Source organism: Asterias amurensis, chromosome 4, assembly GCF_032118995.1.
Source record: "Asterias amurensis chromosome 4, ASM3211899v1".
Taxonomy (NCBI): Eukaryota; Metazoa; Echinodermata; class Asteroidea; order Forcipulatida; family Asteriidae; genus Asterias; species Asterias amurensis.
Genome location: NC_092651.1, coordinates 3,591,436 through 3,612,226, shown reverse-complemented (window position 1 = coordinate 3,612,226; position 20,791 = coordinate 3,591,436). Strand labels below are relative to the sequence as shown.

The following is a 20,791-nucleotide window of genomic DNA, read 5'->3' as shown; positions in this document are numbered from 1 at the left end:
ATCACATGATTTTTTATGATTTTTTCAATTTTTGCACCTTTAACACATAAATTGCTATCTGAATATGGTATAATCCAAATTATTTTTTATTTATGCCACACTGGGTAAAATTGCTTTGAATACCCAACAAATTTAAAACTCAGTTGAGAAATTTGAAATTTTTGTTGACGAAACAGCTCTGCATTTGTGCACAAATGCAATTTAGCTCTAGTTATTATTATTATTATTATTATTATTTTTTTTTTTTATTTGTCATCTTCAGAAAAATTTCATATAAGTGCTGATTTGCAATGTTCCCAAAGAGCAATTGCAATGAAATTTTCAGGGATGAAAGGTATTGGTGCAATGATCATTGCGAAACAAGGATGTCATTATGACATAATCAGAAGTCACGTGACGTCATCTTAAAGGTGTTGTATTTTAAATGTTTGAAAATTTATAACAAATCAGCCACAAGAGACCGTAGGTTTCTGTTTGCGGGATTGGGGAGGGATAAATAAGGTCTTCATTTTGTTTCGTGTGCGTGACCTCACATGACCTCTACTTCCGGTCGAAACCGGAAGTGGCCCTCTAATTCAAAATTGGAAAAAGATATGAAGTTGCTTTTAACGATGTTAGTGCGTGGCAAGGGTGGGCAGTTCAAAAAAAATACAAATGACGTCTCAAAATGCAACAGCGCCCTCTAGCGGCAGGTTGAAAACTCGTCAAAATGGACTTTTTGAAGATGTGTGTGGTGAAGTTTTTTGTAATCACTTCAAATTTTACACACACGTTAACTGTCAGGCAGCCATCATATGTGTGAAGTTTCAGATCAATGACGTCATCGGGGGTCACGTGACGCGGCCTTAAAGGTGCACTTTTTGAACTAATATAACTCCCTAAGTAATTATGCGATCATGTTGAAACTTGGTAGGTTGTTGGATATTGACAAGTTCTTATGAAATATTAAAGGACGTCATGATGACGTCATCACATGATTTTTTATAATTTTTTCAATTTTTGCACCTTTAACACATAAATTGCTATCTGAATATGGTATAATCCAAATTATTTTTTATTTATGCCACACTGGGCAAAATTGCTTTGAATACCCAACAAATTTAAAACTCAGTTGAGAAATTTGAATTTTTTTTTTGACGAAACAGCTCTGCATTTGTGCACAAATGCAATTTAGCTCTAGTTTACCTTGACTTCGTCTTGGTAAAATTATCAAGAACCAGGCCTCGTTGGGATTAAACCACTAGTTAAAAACCTCCTCACCACACATTGATTCCCTTAATAATGAGTTTTGAGCAGCAAAACTGATACATTTTTGTGTATTATTTGACAATGCCACACAAAAGAAATCTACCACTGGATAAAAACAAGCTGTCTACAATACATGGTAGGCTTATGAATGCACATCTAGGTAGAAATGGCTAAAAATAGCTTTGCCAAGCACCCCACCCTCAACGAGATCATGATCCTAACAAGTGTGTCAGTCACTCACTTCATGTTTGCAGCAAATGTCACTGGGCGCCTTAACCTGAGGGTCATGCTACCTTGGCAACACATGAGCTCAATAAACACTGCCCTGGATAATGAATTTGTGTGTAAACAATGTCCCATATACACACACCTCAGAGAGACAATGTTGCAGTTGAAGCAATAAAGTACGTAATTTGTATAATTGTGAAAAAGAAATATTTATTTTGGTTTTACCCTTACACCGATGTGTGTTAAACACTGTATACTCAGTACCCCCCAGTTTTCCCAAGTTATGTGAAAACAACTCACTAAGCAGACAATGTTGCAGTTGAAGCAATAAAATACATCATATTGAATGTGAAAAAGAATATTAATTTTGGTTTCCCCTTACACTGCTGTGTATTAGCACTGTATACTCTATACTTTCTTGAGTAGGTAAAGAGTATTTTCTGTATACTTTCTTGAGTTCTGTGAACAAAATCACAGGCATTTTACTCAAGTGGGATTCGAACCCACAACCTTTGCAATTCTAGAGCAGTATCTTACAACTAGATCGCCGAGATTACCTTGGCAACACGTGACCTCAATAAATCAGGCATGCAACTCTTCCGCGTTTCCGCGGAATTCCGCGTTTTTAAAAATATGATTAGCGCTAAAAAAAGACATTCCGCGGTTAGCGCGATCTTAAGACAAATACAACAATGCATCGTAACGCATGGTCTGGCCTCTGCCTCGGTACGCAATCCATTCTACTGCATGGTCAATCTAAAGCCCACATCAAGCAATGCATACGTTTACACACTGCGTGCGGTCATTAATAGCCGTGTTTACGGTCGAAAAATCTGGAACAGTGGAACGCACCCCGTGGCGCGGGCGAGTTGTGTGCTAAACCAAGTTATTATACAGCCTTGAAATGAGTCTAAGGTTGTGTCTTCGTCTGGTCCCGCTGTTTTGCAATAGTATACACGTGTTGTACATGTATGTGTGTGTGAGTTAGTTACCAAACGTACATGTATACTGTGTGCTTGTCTCACATTGCGTTACGAAACAGTCGCATCTTCAAACGTCCGTCAAAATGACATCCAAAAGAAATTATATTTTAGAGCGGGACCGAGTGGTACCTGGCCAAATTAAAGCCATAGATAAAGGAGTAAAAAATACCTGGAAGTGGTTCTGGTTGGGAAAAAAAAGACGTAGACGGTAAACTGCTCTCCGAAACCGTCCGGAAAGTGGACAAGCCAGGAATGGCATATTGTGTGGTGTGCAAGAGGGAGATTTAACGGCGGCAAGCGGGGACAAGTGGCTCGCACCGACCATTGTAAGGTGGCAAAGCATCGGGAGTTGATTAAGTTGAGGAAAAATAACTATTGTTTCCCAGGTAGTTATGAAATTTGCATAAAATTATTATTCCCCCCCCCCAAAAAAAAAAAAAAAAAGATTTTTTTTTTTTTTTTTTTTTCTATTTTGGAGGGGGGGGGAATAATAATTTTATGCAAATTTCATAATTATCTGGACAACAATAGTTAGTTTTCCTCAACTTAATTACGGTGCATACATCATGTACATAGGCAAGGTGTTTTTTCCATGTTATTTTAGTTGTATAAAACACTCCACTTTGTCTTACATGCTAACAATGAACCTAAGAGCATAAAAAACCTCAACACTTTTTAGGGTACCATTGTGGGTCTCGAAAAGTTTCCTCTTTTTTTTCATCGGGCAGTTGCATGCCTGATAAATACTACCCTGGATTATGAATTTGTGTGTAAACATTACTACAGAGCCCTCAGAGAGACAATGTTGCAGTTAAAGGAATATGAAAAAGAATATTAATGTTGGTTTTACCTGTACACCTATGTTATACCCAGTACTTTTCCTGAATACTCTTTACTTTCTTAGGTTTAGAGTATTTTTCTGTATACTTTATCAAGTTCTGTGAAAACAAAATCACTGGCATATTACTCTGTGTGATTCGAACCCATGACCTTTCTAATTCTAGATCAGTGTTTCCACCTTTATATTTTTATACGTCATTTTGTCTTTGCATGCATTACTGAGAACATAAGTCATTTTATGACAAAAATTACAAAAGCTTTTTGTCAGGAACTTAATTCAAATACATTAATATCGGGGGAACAAAGAGAAATTCCTGCATCAGGTAAGATCCCAAATATAGATAGGATTGCTTAATGTGTGTAAAGTCCATCTCCATGCTTCCTTCAAGATATTCTTAATTTGTGTACCCAGTCTTTTTGCCGCAATTTCCATTCCGCTAGAGTATGCAATATCTGATCTCCAGGATGATGTACAATAAATCAGGTTGAAAGTCCACAAATTTTCCCCCAGGGTCGCTATTTTTTGTTGTTCACCAGTAGCAAGTACAGGTCCCGCTGAGAGACTCTGAAGGATTTCCTCTTTTCGATATCACCGTAATTTGTCAACTGCGCCTGGCAGACCGGGGTGCCTGGGCAGAGTCCATTCATTGAGTACATTGGTCATCGCGGATGACAAGTTGACACAGGTTACACAAATGAGCACACTTCACTTTTGGTCGGCCTATTTGTTTTTAATATCTTGCTTTTGCAATTCGCTGGCTGAAGTCCTGATGTGTGTATTAATAATAACAGCGTTTTATAGGGCGCACTTTCCCTGTTGAATTTTGCTCTGGTGAAGTTAGCCAGAGAAACTTTTAGCAAGTTCTTTGCGAGACGCATGAGTTGGGAGTTATGGGTTTATTTCCTGTGCATGGCAGGCCTGGAATTTCATCTTTGAAAGGGCAAGGCCATTTTCATTTTGCAAAGAGCACTTCCATTGGAAAATCTTAAAGTCAATATGAAACTTTTAGGGGCATCAAGGCAAAGACCAGGGGCAACGGAGGTCATGGCCTGCAGGCCAGGCAATAGAGTGCACGATGGTTACCTTAGCAGTCTTTGATTTGTTCTGTATCTCTGCAGAGGCATTTGTTGCCATGTTCCAATTCATTGCCGCAATGACCAACATGTACATTACAAGTTGTTGAAGTGTGAACACTATCAGTGAACAATATTGTTGTTGTTTATTTTTTACTCGTATTATGGAAATCTGTGTCTGGTTCCAGCACTGTACCCTTTAAGAGTCCAACAAAACGTACACTGTACGTAGTTAACATCTCCTGAAATGAAGAATTTCCGGAGACATTTAAGATAATTTGGTTAGTCTCCAATATTAACAGCCTTTGAATTTGGTGCAATAACTCCTTGGCCACAACACTTTATAGCTGATTGAAGATTTGGGTAATGTTGGCTGCCTGATACTTCATTCCTGTTAGAGAAAGGACAATGTGTTGTTGACCGCTATTTTTAAGCGCTGTACACTATTGGTAATTGTCAAAGACCAGTCTTCTCACGTGGTGTATCTCAACAATGCATGAAATAACAAACCTGTGAAAATTTGAGTTCAATTGGTCGTCGAAGTTGCGAGATAGAAATGAACGAATGTGTGTGCGATTAGTTGGTCGATTTCGAGACCTCAAATTCTACATCTGCGGTCTCAAAATCAAATTCGTGGAAAATTAAGTCTTTCTCGAAAACTATGTCACTTCAGAGGGAGCCGTTTCTCACAATGTTTTATACCATCAACCTGTCCCCATTACTCGTCACCAAGTAAGGTTTTATGCAAATAGTTATTTTGAGTAATTACCAACAGTGCCCACGGCCTTTAAACAACCTACAAACACCTGAGATGTGCGTTCGCCTATGGTTGGCAACGTTTGCACAAGTTGAATGCAGCCCTGGCCTGTGGTTGTGTCAGTCAGAGGTGTTCTATTAGTTTCAAAAATTGTTGTCATTGAATAAGTCAGCCATTTTGTTTTCTTCAAATGTTGTATAATGGGTTGTGTAATGTTCAATGCTTTATGGCGGATACCAACCTGATATAAAACTTGTCAGTACCTGGCCTGGATTTCACTTCTGCCATTATTATCAGAGTAATTTGTATTGTGACAGCACACTTTGCTTTGCAATAAAATTGATTCGCAGCTAAAATTAATCTTAGCTCTTTTAGAAAGGTACACACATTGTAAAGGTTTTCTAAAGATCTGAAAACAGCTGAAATTTCAGTGATGTTTTGACTACGTGCATTACCGCATGTTTATAGCCAGCCCCCATCAATTACTTTATCTCAGTTGATTGGTCTAGACAGTAACAGTGAATGAAGAAGCTCACTTAAAGTTGAACCCACACGGCCTCATCCTATGGATCTATCTCCTAAACTGATTGGACACTCCAGACAGTGTTTAAGATGTTATACACAAGACGAGGCAGTGAAGTCTGCTCCTCTGTAGGGATATAGCTGCTTGGCGTAGCTAAGGTCTTAGCTCATTTGAAGATGCAACATTAAAGTCACCTGGAAGTGGTATTTTGTCAAAATAAAGCTTTTGTCACTAAATTATGTGTTTTGATGAGTAGAATATGAATAAACAAACAATTAAATAAGGTTTAAAATAATAAAAAAATAAAAAAAATAAATAATGTTATTTACAAATTTGAAAATAAGCCCGACCCGAGAGGGCGCTGTTCGTGACGTCAATCGAGGCGCGATGAATCGCATGCAGTGCCAACACAAGATAGTAACGCTTGGCGCAAGCTAAAAACATGCAGTCAAAGTTGAAACAATACCTGATTTTGTTCACGTTAGGCAGATGCTCCTTTAGGTTCGTTACGTCTTTCAGGTACCTTCTTCCACTTCCCCACTAGCTGGAAAAATTGTTGGGATGGCGTCATGTTTTAGAAATAACTTTTCTCTTCATGTCAAAATGTGTAGTGTATTCCAGAATCTCGAAGCACGACGGCTCGAAGTGTTTGCTGCACAGCGCTGGAAAATACTTGCAAACTGACCCCATCTTTAGTTGTTTTGCTGCATCCAGCAGCAATACACTGGTCCACATTGCGGGGAAAATGCAATTAAAAAAACTTTTTTGAAACGTACAAACTCATGACTAGGACTTGAATGTACTTGCACGTACGTGTGTTCAATGTTTGATCGAGGCAAAGTCTGCCTCGATTGACGTCACAAAAGGGGTAGGCGGAGTCACCCCAACACAATTTTTTTTTTTTTTTTTTTACATATAAATCGTTAAAAACAATTACTCAAAAAATTATTTTATTGTTCAGAAACATATACTCTAATGTTCGAAGAACAACAAATTCTATTTCCAGGTGAATTAAAGGTCATACTGCTTGTACTTGATATTTGTAATTGCCTGTCCATTTACCTTGATGCTGGCTGTAAAAGTACATGTTTATTGTATTATTATTATTGGTTTATTAAAAAAGCAAACATGGCGGCCAAAAAGCTGAATTGCGGATGCATATATATACAAATAGTAAAAATACAAAAATTATTACTATAAATATATTAAAAGTTGAGAAAAAAGCATTCAAGTTAAACAGAAACAATCCTGCTTATTAATCCGGCTTAAAAAGGTACAATCCTGCTTATTAAGAAGAAAGGATTGATAAATGTGTCAAACCTGAATCCTGACGATGACTAGAGCAAGCTAGTTGAAACGTTGAGACCAATTTAAGAACTGACACCACGGTAGTGTAGTTAATTACAATCCTATTTAAACTAAAGTAGTAGTCCCAGCCAATTTTCTAACCCTCCCGCCCGGGCTAGTAGTTAAAAAGCAGGACAGTTCTTATCAGAACTGAGAAGTCTCCCGAACATCAGATAAATCTACTCCGCGGTAGAATAAAGAAAGACAGTTCTCTAAGAACAAACTTTACCTGGCCAGTAGATACACACATGGTATTACTGCAAACCTAATATATAAACCCAAATTCAGTTTTTGAGTGTAAATATTTTTTAATTCGGGCTTGTAGCAAACCCTCATCAGGTTCTATGCTCAAAGACACTGGACACTGTTCGTAATTATTCAAAATAATGGTTTTACCGAAAAACTTACTTGAATGAGCAACGGTGAGCTGTTAAAGACATGGACACTTTTGGTAATTGTCATAGTCCAGTCTTCTCACTTGGGTGTATCTCAACATATGCACAAAATAACAAACCTGTGAAAATTTGAAGTCAATTGGTCGTCGAAGTTGCGAGGTAATAGGCCTAATGGAAGAAAAAACACCCTTGGTACACAAAGTTGTGTGCTTTCAGATACTTGATTTCAGGACATCAATCTTATTCTGAGGTCTCCAATTCAAATTCAAATATTTTAGTGAAAAATAACTTCTTTCTCGAAAACTACGTTACTTCAGAGGGAGTTGTTTCTCACATTGTTTTATACTATCAACAGCTCTCCATTGCTTGTTACCAATTAAAGGCAGTGGACACTATTGGTAATTACTCAAAATACTTATTAGCATAAAACCTTTCTTGGTGACGAGTAATGGGGCGAGGTTGGTAGTATAAAACATTGTGAGAAACGGCTCCCTCTGAAGGGCCATACACTGTAGTTTTCGAGAAAGAAGTAATTTTCCACGAATTTGATTTCGAGACCTCAGGTTTAGAACTTGAGGTCTCAAAATAAAGCATCTGAAAGCATGTGAACTTCATGTGACAAAGGTGTTTTTTTCCTTTCATTATTATCCCGTAACTTCGATGACCAATTTTCACAGGTTTGTCAACCATCTAAACGCACACAACTTCGTGTGGCAAGGGTGTTTTTTCTTTCATTATTATCTCACAAGTTCGATGACCGATTGAGCTCAAATTTTCACAGGTTTGTTATTTTATGAATATGTTGAGATACACCAACTGTGAAGGCTAGTCTTTGACAATTACCAATAGTGTCCACTGCCTTTAATTTTTTATGCTAACAATTATTTTGAGTAATTACTAATAGTGTCCAGTGCCTTTAAACATTGTGAGAACGGCTTCCTCTAAAGTAACGTAGTATTTGGAAAAAAAGAAGGTAATTTCTCACCCAAACATTAAAAGACATTGTTGCTAATCTAGGAGCTTCGTTAGACTGACAACCACGTCCATACGAACCATAAATTCATGATTTTATCAACAATCCAGATGGGCGATTCCATGGTTAGTCGCATTACACTTTTTAGTGTCATTTCTTGATCTTGGTGCTAGTAGTTCTATGTGAGATATTATTTCCACTAAGTTTATAGACTGATTTGTACTTGACACCCAAGGCTTTGAAGTGATGATATTAAAAATGTTGTGGGCGTTGTACTCTGGATGTTATAGCTTTGTAAAAAGCGGTTAGTCGCATAACACAAAAAGGACATGATAAAAAATACACTTGTCTCAATTCAAAAGTTTCCTCAAACTAAAAAACTTGCAAAGGTTTTACTACATTTAGCACACATCTCTTATACATTAGTATCCAACAGGATACTTATAAATAGTCAGCAACTTGAACTTTTAGGTTTACGTGGCAAAACCATGGTTAGTCGCATTACGGTTAGTCGCATTACAGTTTGTCCGGCCACTTAAGCCAAGCCCAATGGAGTCCAAACTGAGTTCTTGTTTGGCAAAATTGGATTACAAGATTCCTTCATAGTGGATACTTTTGATTGGTGGATCAATTTCCCGGGTTTATAATGTGTCAATTGAATTATATTCTACCTACTATTACACTAAGAAGTATCCAACTCACACATGTTAAGTGCCCATTTTGAGTTTAATTTTGCTATTCAGTGAAAGGAATGGATTTATTGGAAAGATTAAAAGGCAGACGTGTTGTTACCTTGGTCACAAGCAGAATTTGTCATGTGACCTTGGAGGCAAAGAAGGTTGGGGAATATTACTGCGTTGTCAAGGGAATGGACTGAATTCTGAAGCTTCGATATTACTCAAAATAATGTGTACATGTTCGTTATTGAAGAAATGTACCGCTAGGTTCAGAATGTAAAAGATTGACAGTATTTCTAAAAAAGGTCAAAATTTACCCTTCTAGATATATTGCAAAGAATTTTCTTTAATGCTACTCTAAATGTGAAAGAGTGAAAAACACCACTCTTTACATTTTGAGCTGTCCTCCATACGGCTCTTCTGAAAGAGTGGTGGTTATTTCACTCTTAGAGGGGTTGCACTCAAGGACAGAGTGAAAAATCACTCAAAAACATGCAAACTTCAATCTAAAAGAGTGGAAGACCACTCCAAAAAGAATTGTCATTCATATGGCTCTTCAAAGAGTGCCTTTTCACTCATTTTTAAAGGAACACGTTGCCTTGGATCGGACGAGTTGGTCTTTAAAAAGCGTTTGAAACCGTTTGTTATGGAATGCATTGGTTAGAAAGATGTTTTAAAAGTAGAATATAATGATCCACACAAGTATCACTCAAAATTGCACGGTTTTCATTTTACGACGCGAACTAACAAGGTCGGCCATTTATGGGAGTCAAAAATTTGACTCCCATAAATGGCCGACCGTGTTAGTCGACGAGGTAAAAAGAAAACCACGCAATTTCAAGGCATATTTGTGTAGAACAATGGGTCGTATGAATAAAAAGTAGTATTTACTGACAAGTACTAGCAAAAAGTAAAAGCATAAACTTCCAAGTAGAAGCATTCAGTAAAAGCATCTTCTGAATTCCGTATGAATAAACCTATTCTTTTACTGCAAAGTATTCACTTAATGCTTTGGAGTAAATACTTCTGATATACCATGGCTGAATGGCTCTTAACAAAAGGTTTCCTTTGTATTACAACGCCCATTCACGTCTACGTACGCGCTCACACACACAGCCAAAGCAGCATTTGATTTAATAGAAACATAGAAATCTTCAAGTCAGCCATGAGGTTTTTATTCTGACAACATTTTGATGAAGACGACTCATCTGGACACACAGAATAAAAACGTTTTTGTTAAGCTTTTGAAACTTGGAGTGCATGACAGCGCTGTATAGAGAAGATGAGAGCTGGATATGAGCATAGCTATTTAAATTAAACTTACAAGTTTTAATAATAACACGAACAACATTCTATTGAAATGCATTTAATTGTTTAAAAAATTACTTCTTCTGATTTTATGAACAATAAGCCTTAATGATCGAGGCATTCATTTCTGAGTTGAAAAAATTCTTTATATCTTTTTTTTTTTTACAAACGGTTTTATTTTATCCTCAGCATATATAAACAAGTTTGATTAAAAGCAGTTTGAGTTTGTGTATTGTTTCTGTTGTGAAACACTTTGTATGTGTCTATTTAATATATCAGTGATGTCTTTCCTTTGGACTAAAACATTTATCCTGTGAGGAACATTCATAAACACTGTCATTTCTTCGGACGAGCCTTTTACTTCTGTGCCCAAGGTAGCTCTGGAGCTACCTTGAAAAATCACTAGTATTTTACTTGCATTTTGTAGTATATTCTCCGTTTTATTCATATGGAAGTAAGTAAGTGCTAAAATTAAAAGAATTTACTTTTTGGTAAAAGTAGATACTTTTAGCATTTTAGTAAATACTTTTAAGTAACAGTTTTTACTTCCTTTTATTCATTATATGGATGGTAGTAAATACTTCAAATTTTCAAGTAAAAGTAAGTACTACTTTTTATTCATACGACCCATTGTATTCTACTTTTACAACATCTTTCTACCCATATACATTTTATAACAAACAGTTACAGAACGCTTTTCAAAGACCAACTCGACCGATCCAACCCTTAATAATCCAACTGCATGTTTTATTTGATTTTGTTTGACAACAATAAGGTCTGCTTTGGCAATTCATCGTCATGCTTCACATGGGAGGATCATTCATTCCATTTTAATCAGACTTTGACAGTTTGGTTGGCATTTACTACATTGACCAGTTAGGGTTTTAATGTAGCAATCATTTTAAGTTGCCAGCGTTAACGTTGCCATGGAAAGCATGTAATGGGCAGTAAACCCCTTTTCACCAAAAACTTGTTTCCTTGCAATGAAATTTACGAGCGTGTATTATTTACATAAGTACTTTCTCATCTCACGCTTGCGCGCTTTCACAACCTATTTCAAAATTTTCTATTGTACAAAATTATATTCTTTATCTCCAATGCAAAACTAACATGTACGCCTTTTATGTGAAGAATTTATGTCCTTTCATTTTGTTATATTTCACAAAATTTTGAACATTTTGTCGAGAATGTTTTTTTCTTTTGCCAAGAATTTTGTTTTCTTTTTCTTTTTCTTGTAATGTGAAAAGGGATGAAGGGTTATTATCTGGTAAGCATCTCTGAGAATTTGCCCTCATAGGTCTTACAACAAACTGCTGTGATCTTGTGGAAATGTCGGTATAATTTTAAACATTTTTGTATCATATTTTATTGTGATTTTGGGGGTTGAACAAAGAATTTACTAGAGTGGAATTCAAACCAACGACCTCCGAATTAAAGTGCCACAGGTCGTTGTTTTGAATCCCACTCTAGTCAAATCTTTGTTCAACCTCAAAAATCATTTCAAAATTTACCCATTCAGTTTCCCTTGTGGTTTATATTCATATTTTATTGTATTACCACCAAATAATGCCTAGTAATGTGGAGTGCGCTTGACATAAGCGCAGAATTCCCTGCTTCCTAAAGCGCCATTCTTTGCTTATGGTAAGCAGATCCATAAAAACTGGGTCCCCATTATCTACACTTGAATAGTTTGGTCTGTCTTTTTTTCTACATAATAACCCATTACAACTACATTAGCTGGCTTGATGGGTTATTTTGTACATTGTAAGCATCCATAGGGTAAAACCACTGCTACAAAAAAAAAAAAAAAATACAATTAAGTGTATTTCTAATCATGCCCATTGTGGCATCAAGTACCTAATCATTCGCTACTGTGTATTGCCATGGCAACCCAGAACACAGGGCCGTCAACAATAAACGCTCTTTGATTCCTCATCCACAGAGTTGTGTGACACGCTATTTATCTTCATTTTCCTGTCTGAGGCAGTGTAATTTTGTTTGGAGGACATTGGTATGTGCACACTGTTCTGTTATCACACTGAGAGCGCTGTGGAACTAATTGATGCAAGGGCAGCGCTAGACCTGTTGCTATGGCTTTCATACAAATGCTTTCTTCTTTCCTTAGCACTTTTTTTCGTCATACTTAAAGGCAGTAGACACTATTGGTAATTACTCTAAACCATTATTAGCAAAAAATCTTACTTGGTATCGAGTAATGAGGAGAGGTTGATAGTATAAAACATTGTGAGAAACGGCTCTCTCTGAAGTAATGTAGTTTTCGAGAAAGAAGTAGTTTTCCACGAATTTGATTTCAAGACCTCAGATTTAGAATTTGAGGTCTCAAAATCAAGCGTCTGAAAGCACACAACTCCGTGTGACACAGGGTGGTTTTTTCTTTCACTATTATCTCCCAACTTTGATGACTGATTGAGCTCAAATTTTTACAGGTTTGTTTTTTTATGCATTGAGCCCAGGCAAAAAAAGTGTCTCTTCTGACAGTAAATTGATGGTTGACCTGTCTTGATTTTGTGTTCAGTAAAACCAGTTGAGCGAGACAAGTTCAGAGTAAAACAGTTTACCAAATAAAATGATGTTTTTATTATTGTGATGTAAGCAGGGCCCAATTTCATGGCTCTGCTTACCGCCGAATTCTGCACTACACTATCGCGATTCCCCACTTACGTGTAAGCGCTGAATTTCTGCGCTAGCCTTGTAAGGGTAGAATGCCTAGTAACGCAAAGTACGCATGCGTAGAAGTCAAAATTTGCCGCTAAACCATGAAATATGCTTGAAGTGGGAAATGCACCCCCTTCCCCCAGAAAGAAAGGGAGAGAAAAGTGGAGTTGATTTTTTAGTAATTTTATAAATTTATATCATTACACATCCAAAAGTGCAATACCGGATGAATAGGAAATGAAAAGAAATTGTTTGCTTTTAAAAGCAGCTCTATGAAATTTAGCCCAGGTAGGATTCAAAACGAGGACCACAGAGGTGAAAGGCAGTCAAAGAAATCACTGAGCCACCTTATGTAATACCACACATGATACAATATTTAGAATGGAATGACTGTGTATAAGAATCCTGTGTTGGAGTGTTTTTATTTGTTTGTTTTTAAATTAGTTGTTTGGTTGGTTGTTTGTTTGTTTTTTGGGGGTGGGGTTGAGGCTTTCGAACCTATGAATTTTGAAAAGCATTTATCTTTTATTTTGCCTACTTTAGTTCTTATGAAAGCTGAATATTCCAATGACTCTGTTATAAACACTGGACACCTTTGGTAATTGTCAAAGACCAGTCGTCTCACTTGGTGTATTTCAAACAAATGCACAAAACAACAAACCTGTGAAAATTTGAACTCTTGGTCGCTGCAGTTGATAAATAATAATGGAAGAAAAAACGCTCTGGTACACAAATAAAGTTGTGTGCTTTCAGATGCCTGATTTCGGGACTTCAAAATCTAATTAAAGTATTTTTGTGGAAAATTACTTCGTTCTTGAAAACTACGTTACTTCAGAGGGAGCTGTTTCTCACAATGTTTTATACTATCAACAGCTCTCCATTGCTTGTTACCAAGTAAGTTTTTATGCTAACAATTATTTTGAGTAATTACCAATAGTGTCCAATGCTTTTAAACAGTTTGTTTCAGAGTTTGGTTTTGAAAACATTTATCCAACCTTTTATTTTTAATCAGCAGGATTCTGCCTGTAAAATAACCATTTATCGTCTGTGTGTTTTTACAGACGCCATCAAGATAAACACCAGTGCATGGACAGCATTTACTAGGGGATCAATCAGAAGCAGTATGACCTTAATGTTGCATCTTCCGCTGAGCTAAGACCTTAGCTACGCCAAGCAGCTATATCCCTACAGAGGAGCAGACATCACTGCCTCGTCTTGTGTATTACATCTTTAACACTGTCTGGAGTGTCCAATCAGTTTAGGAGATAGATCCATAGGATGAGGCCGAGTGGGTTCAACTCTAAGTGAGCTTCTTCATTCACTGTTACACTCTGGAATCAACTATCAAAGAGGTAAGAGATTGATGGGTGATGCATGTGTCATAGTCATAATATAACTGAGTTTTCAGCTGGATTTTGACGCGCCAGTTCAAAAGCGTTGCATTTCACACAGAAATGCTTGGTGCCAAAATCTCGGAGCATGTTTATTTTGTGTGTACAATCCGGCAACCTTGGGCAATCTGAAAGACACGGACACCTTTGGTTATTGTCAAAGACCAGTTTTCTCACTTGGTGTATTTCAACATATGCACAAAATAACAAACCTGTGAAAATTTAAACTCATTTGGTTATCAAAGTTGCCAGAGAATAATTATAGAAAAAAAAACCACCCTTGTCCACAAATTTGTTTTCTCTTAGATGCGTAATATGGGCCTGAAGTCTTTTATATTTGAGTGAGAAATGACCCCTTTCTCAAAAACTATGTTACTTCAATGTTTTATACTATCAACATGCTATTTTAGGAGATTTTGTCCCAAGTGGCGAGTGCTCCATTTGTGTGAAAGAATATCATCATGAAATTTGTATTGTGGGTATTTGTGAAAGATGTTTCATTGGGTTTTATTAAAGGCACTGGACACCTTTGTTAATTGACAAAGACCAGTATTCTCACTTGGTGTATCCCAACATACATGTATGCGTAAAATAACAAATCTGTGAATTTTTATTTTATTTTAAATAATTACCGATAGCCTCTAAAGGTCGGAGTGTTCACGGCGCATGAACCGTTTGTTCCCTTGTGTTTTAACATTGTTTTGATGTGTGTGATAGAAACAAAACTATGCATTTTAACTTTTTCAATGTCGGAACACGCGCTGGACTTGCTTAATCGACATGTATCATTTGGCTGTTATTTCATTCTTAGTTTTAAACCATCTTTAGCTCTCTGAGGAGTATGCCGTTTTCCTTTTAAAGTGGGGAGTGTGCCATGCTACACTGATCACAATCAAATATTACCAGTGGCATGGAGATGCAGGTATATTACAAAAAAACCAAACTCATGATCGGAAACTGGTTCCAATTGAATGAGCTCAAACCATGAAACCTTGAAAGGCCATTAATTCCCTTTTGCGGTAATTGACTGACTCAAAACTTTAATGCAGGGTTTAACAAAGATAAATTTACTCAAGTGGGATTTAATCCAATGACATCCGGATTAACATGCCAGCACTCTACCGACTGAGTGTTGGCAGTCTCCATATTTTGTCATATTTGTGGTGGTGGGGGGGGGGGATGCTAGTAAGGACCTGTAATTGCTGTGATCAAGTTTTGGGTACAACCTGGGAAGCAGCAGCCAGGGGATTACTTTAAAGGGGATGTGACTTTTTATTTCAGATATCAAGTAATCAACCACAAGGGAAACTGACTTAGTGAATATTTAAATTTGATGCAGAGTTATTAAATAGATGTAGCAATGGGAAAAAGAATTGGTTAGATTTTTACCCATGCACCAAGGGAGGGGGTTGGAACCCACATCCTTTTAGAGCATGTTTTTATATGGTTTTAAATAGATAGTAATTACACCGACTTCAGGCCACCTTTTATTGGACATCTGAAAGCACACAGATTTGTTCAACAAAGGTGTTTTTTCTTTTCATTATCCTCTTGCAACTTCGATGAGCAATGGAGCAAACATTTTCACAGATTTGTTATTTCAAATTGCATGGGACATAATGCTAAGTGAGAATACTGTTTTTTTATATATTTTTTTTACAATTACCAAAGGGTGTCCAGTGCCTTTAAACACAGGGGATACCTGTATTGGACTTGTCTATCTCGATCGATGGACGGTTGTTTACGCAAGGCACACTTGCTTCTCTGAAATTGCAAGTGTGAAGAAAATTACCCGGCATTGAAAACAGGTGCATACAGCAGCAATTAGGGCAAGTGATAAAGCCCACCTTGATATAAATGTCAATGGATGCTAATTGAGAGCAACTGTTGGTGACAGTTCATGCAACACCATGAACACTGTTAATGTAGCCATGTAGCACAGGTAAAAATGTGCAATGCCGAGATGGCAGACAAAATTAAAGCATGGCATTTGTAATGTCCTATTCAAAACCAAGTTGCACACATTAAGTTTTCATTCAATACCTCAGACAGTTTTGACTTTGTCTCGGTAAAATTATCAAGAACCAGGCCTTGTTGGGTTTAACTAGTTGAAAACCTCTTCACCACACATTGATTCTCTTAAAAGAAAGGTAAATCATCATCTTTTAATTATTTAAGAGTGGCATGAAGGTTTTGAGGCTTGCATGGGGAGGCATACATGTGAATGTAGACACTGTGCAGTAATACCATGCATGTTTTATATCTACTAAGCTGTAGGGATAGACCTTTCTTTTGTAACAAACCGCCTTGGTTGGCGTGGACGGCCGAATGTTAGTAAAACACTCAATCAAGTTAACAGCTTGTTTTGACCAAATTCAATATTTGTTTTGCAAACTTTCAATTAAATAAAATACCCCCCATAATCAGTTGTTTTGTTTTCAACACAATCAACACAATGTTTGAATATTTTTTGTCACATTGTTACAAACAGTAGCGATCTATTTTTGATTTGCAGTTTCCGTAGTTTTTTAAACTGGGTTGGCAAAAACTTGGGCTGTGATGTTGCAAAAGAAAGCTCTATAGAAATTTTGAGAACAGCAACAATTCCCAAGACATAATGGCAGCAATATTTTGCTAAGGCCCTTTTCGAAACCACGGCTTTGGATTAGGCTTGAGGCTTCGTTCTCTCGTCTGAAGCCCTGAGCACGTATACGCAAAGCACCCGAACCCGTTGTTTTGAAAAGTGCCTAAAACTTCAGAGCAGCAACAATTCCTAAGACTTAATGGCAGCAATATTTACTTTACTAAGATTGAGGGCAGCAATAATTCCTAAGACTTGAGGGTAGCAATAATTCCTAAGGCCGTGTCCGAAACGGCGACTTCGGCTACAGCTACGGCTAGATCGCGTGCGTCTGCTATTCTTCAACACTGGTAGACGCGCTGATCTAGACGTAGCTGTAGCCGAAGTCGTCGTTTCGGACACGGCCTAAGACTTACTGGGGGCAGCAATAATTCCTAAGACTTACTAAGGGGCAGCAATAATTCCTAAGACTTGAGGGCAGCAATAATTCCTAAGACTTGATGGCAGCAATAATTCATTTGAGGCAGTGAGTGCACACAATGACAGCAAAATACACCAATGGGAAAATTTGTTATTGCTTTGTAGGTATCAAACAGCCAAGACAAACATTTGTTTCACAATAAGTAAAATACAGGTGAGTCTGTGTCTGGTTAAAATGATTTGTTGATTTTTGTCTTTATCTAAAAAAAAAGAAGAAAAAAAGACTAGCACGTCCTGTCAGCATTGACACATTCTATTTACAATAAATTGTGTAGATAGTCAGGAGCCCTAGATGCAATTGTTATCTCGCAACTTCGACAACCAATTGAGCTCAAATTTTCACAGGTTTGTTATTTTGTGCATATCTTGAGATACACCAAGTGAGAAGACTGGTCTTTGACTATTATCAATAGTGTCCAGTGTCTTGTACAAAATGGTTGCAAGAGGAAAACAAAAACCACTATACTTCATGTTATACCCTGTCTGACAGGCAGGGGAATGAATGCTCTGGTAATGTCTGGTAATGTCGACTAAACTTCAGTAATGAGTTTTGAGAGCGATTTTGAAAGAGCTGATTGAATAGATTGATTATTAATGTGGAGACTGTTCCACAGACAAGTGCAGCTAGATGAAAAGATCTATCTCTGTCAAGAGGGACCGAACCTGCGTCAAACGATGGAGCAAGAACGAAAAAGTTTGAAAAAAGTAACACCGTCATGGTACGATGACGAACGGATGGGCGTACGTATGCATTAAAACCAGGAACCTGATGAAAGCTGTTATGCTGTCACAGGCTCACATTACAGATCGTGCATTCACATTCGCAGCGTAACGGTTATTATTTCTTTGTTGTACAACTTAGTACTGTTTATCCTGTTTTGTTTTTGTATTGTTGAAACAGGCACATTCTTCACGGGTCTTTTAGGATGGCTCCTTCATATGCAAGTGGCAATATGATGCATAGAAAGTATAATTTTTTCTCGCTGAGACGAAGATTATTTTGTGACTTGTTTTATTCATTTCTCAAAACTACAGCAACTCAGTAAATAACATTTTAATGGAAGGTTTCTGCTATCATTATCTTCAAACCGTATACGTTAAATGTAAATATGTGGCCATTTTGTTTTGTGTTACAAAAAGTACCCAAATCCTTAAATGCAAACAGCTGTACCAATTTTCAAGCTTTTACTTAGGTTTGTACACCGACGACGCAAGGCAAGTTATTGCGGTGACACACCCTACATGTATGCCTCTATGATGCTACATGTAATGGCCTTCATTCCAATATGTGTTGAATTTAACAGAATGCCATTTTAAAGTGAGCCTTGTTGTCAAAGCAGCATTTTGTCTTCTTTGAAGAGACCAAATTAGTCTGATCACAAGATCTAGTCAAATAACACCCTTAGAGTGCGAATACGGACACTTAAAAGTGTGTCAAAACAAAAAATTCAATGCTACAAATCATTCGTTGCATATTTACAATGTAAACAATTTGCGTTGATTCTGCAACAGGCATTAATCTGGTTGTAATTTTTAATTCTCACTAATGCAGGAGCAGTCAGGGACTCGGGTTATTTTCACTGGTGACAGGAGCTGACGAGGTACCGATGGGTGGCCACATCTCATAGGATCATATCACCCTGCAGCATCGCCATAGCAACAGATAAAGCATCATGGGCTGCGGAGGATCAAGCCAACCTCGCTATGAGATGAGCAAATCGGAGAAATGTAAGTTGATTCAAGATATTTTTATTGAAATTAAACGAAAAGATTGTTTGCTTAGCACATCTGTATCTGATTACAGTACATATTGTACTGAGCAAAAATAAAGCATGGACAAAATTGGCATTGGTCACAGACCAGATCTGCACTTCTCATGACCCAATATACATGCCTGTATGCTTTGTTTTTAAAAGGGCAAGGGCACCAAGGCATGTTCTCCTTGGTAAGGGCACCCTATGAGATAATTGTAAATTTCTACTGGAGCATTACAAGGGCACCGAGGCAATGACTAGGGGGCATGGAGGCAATTGTCTTTGTTGCCTCCGTGAAGTATCAGCCCTGAACATATATGAAAAAAACAATCCCGTCAAGATTTTAATCCTAAAGGGTTCATTGGAGTCACGAGAAACAGTGAAAACAAATGTGTTTTCCCTCGTTTCAAAGATTGAGTTTTGGTCAAAAACGCTCATAGCATTTCAGGCAAACACATTTCAAGGGAGGTTTTTCGCCTTTTAAAGGGGCCCACCGTGTAAGTTGTGTGCAAATCTGTGAACAGTAATTTGTTTCAGCCTTACCAATGTTATGCACTGCGCCTTAACGTGATCCCATGCTTAGAATCAATCCGTTTCTGTGTATGACCATGCATGTACAATCCAGGGAGAGATACCTTAATTTTAGTCAGGAATCAATTTGTATCTGTGCATGACCATGCATGTACAATCTAGGGAGGGATACCTTAATTTTGCTCAGTACTGTATTTTAGAACTGATAATGGACTGTCAAAGATCCGGCATTACAGTGTATCTGTGATGCATGAATAACATCCGTACAAATCGCTCAGCAAGATAAAATCTTGAACCTTTTGCTACATTTTACCCTTGTGTTAATGCTAAGGTAATCCCTCTGCTGCCACTTCTCAGGTTTTATAATAAACTTGGTTGTGATTACTGGCTGTACAGGGGTGAGAGGCTGTATGGTTTCTGAATGGGAAAGAATGGCATGATCAACCTAACTAGGCGTATTTTGCTTAAAGCTTAGCGAGGAATAATGGTGATCACAAATGTAGAATTTGTAAACAGAGATATTAAATTTGGCCCAGGCGTGGTCTTTGAGACCACATCTTCTCAGAGTCAACACTCCTCCCAAAAGAGTTTTGTACATGGTTGTGCTCGCTAGTTTGCTATCTCTAGTGTTTCTTATGATCCACACTGTGTTACGTAGGGATAAGATTGTTCAGACTTTTATCTGAATTCAGACTTTATGTCGGCCTGGTGACGAATATCAGACAATATTTTTTCCACAAATAAAAGAAATCCTGCTCTTTGGTCTACTTCTCTAGTGCTTTGGTTATTGTTCCCGAAAGGTAGAAATGGCATCATTTCAACATACCTTTGAATTTGTATCCGAGTTTCAGACTTTTTTGTTAGTATTAATGACTCTCACCCCTGGTAAAGCTTTGAATATCACTTGTTCATTATTTGTTTGGCTTCTGACTGGTACCCTTGTAGGGAGACCGCCAACATAGGGCTAGATGTAACTCAGGCACATCAATCCGGAGGTCATTGGTTCAAATCCCGCTCTAGGCAAT

The 20,791-nt window shown here is 37.4% G+C and overlaps 1 protein-coding gene across 1 annotated transcript in view; it reads left to right on the top strand.

The window, feature by feature from the left end:
* LOC139935758 (serine/threonine-protein phosphatase with EF-hands pef-1-like) overlaps positions 1-20,791 on the top strand; it is a 111,864-nt gene that overhangs the window by 15,912 nt on the left and 75,161 nt on the right. Inside the window, exons 2-3 of the mRNA XM_071930323.1 lie at positions 14,091-14,381; positions 19,034-19,209. Coding sequence (XP_071786424.1) covers positions 19,155-19,209 — 55 coding nt within the window. The 5' untranslated portion in view covers positions 14,091-14,381; positions 19,034-19,154. The remainder of the gene's footprint in view (positions 1-14,090; positions 14,382-19,033; positions 19,210-20,791) is intronic.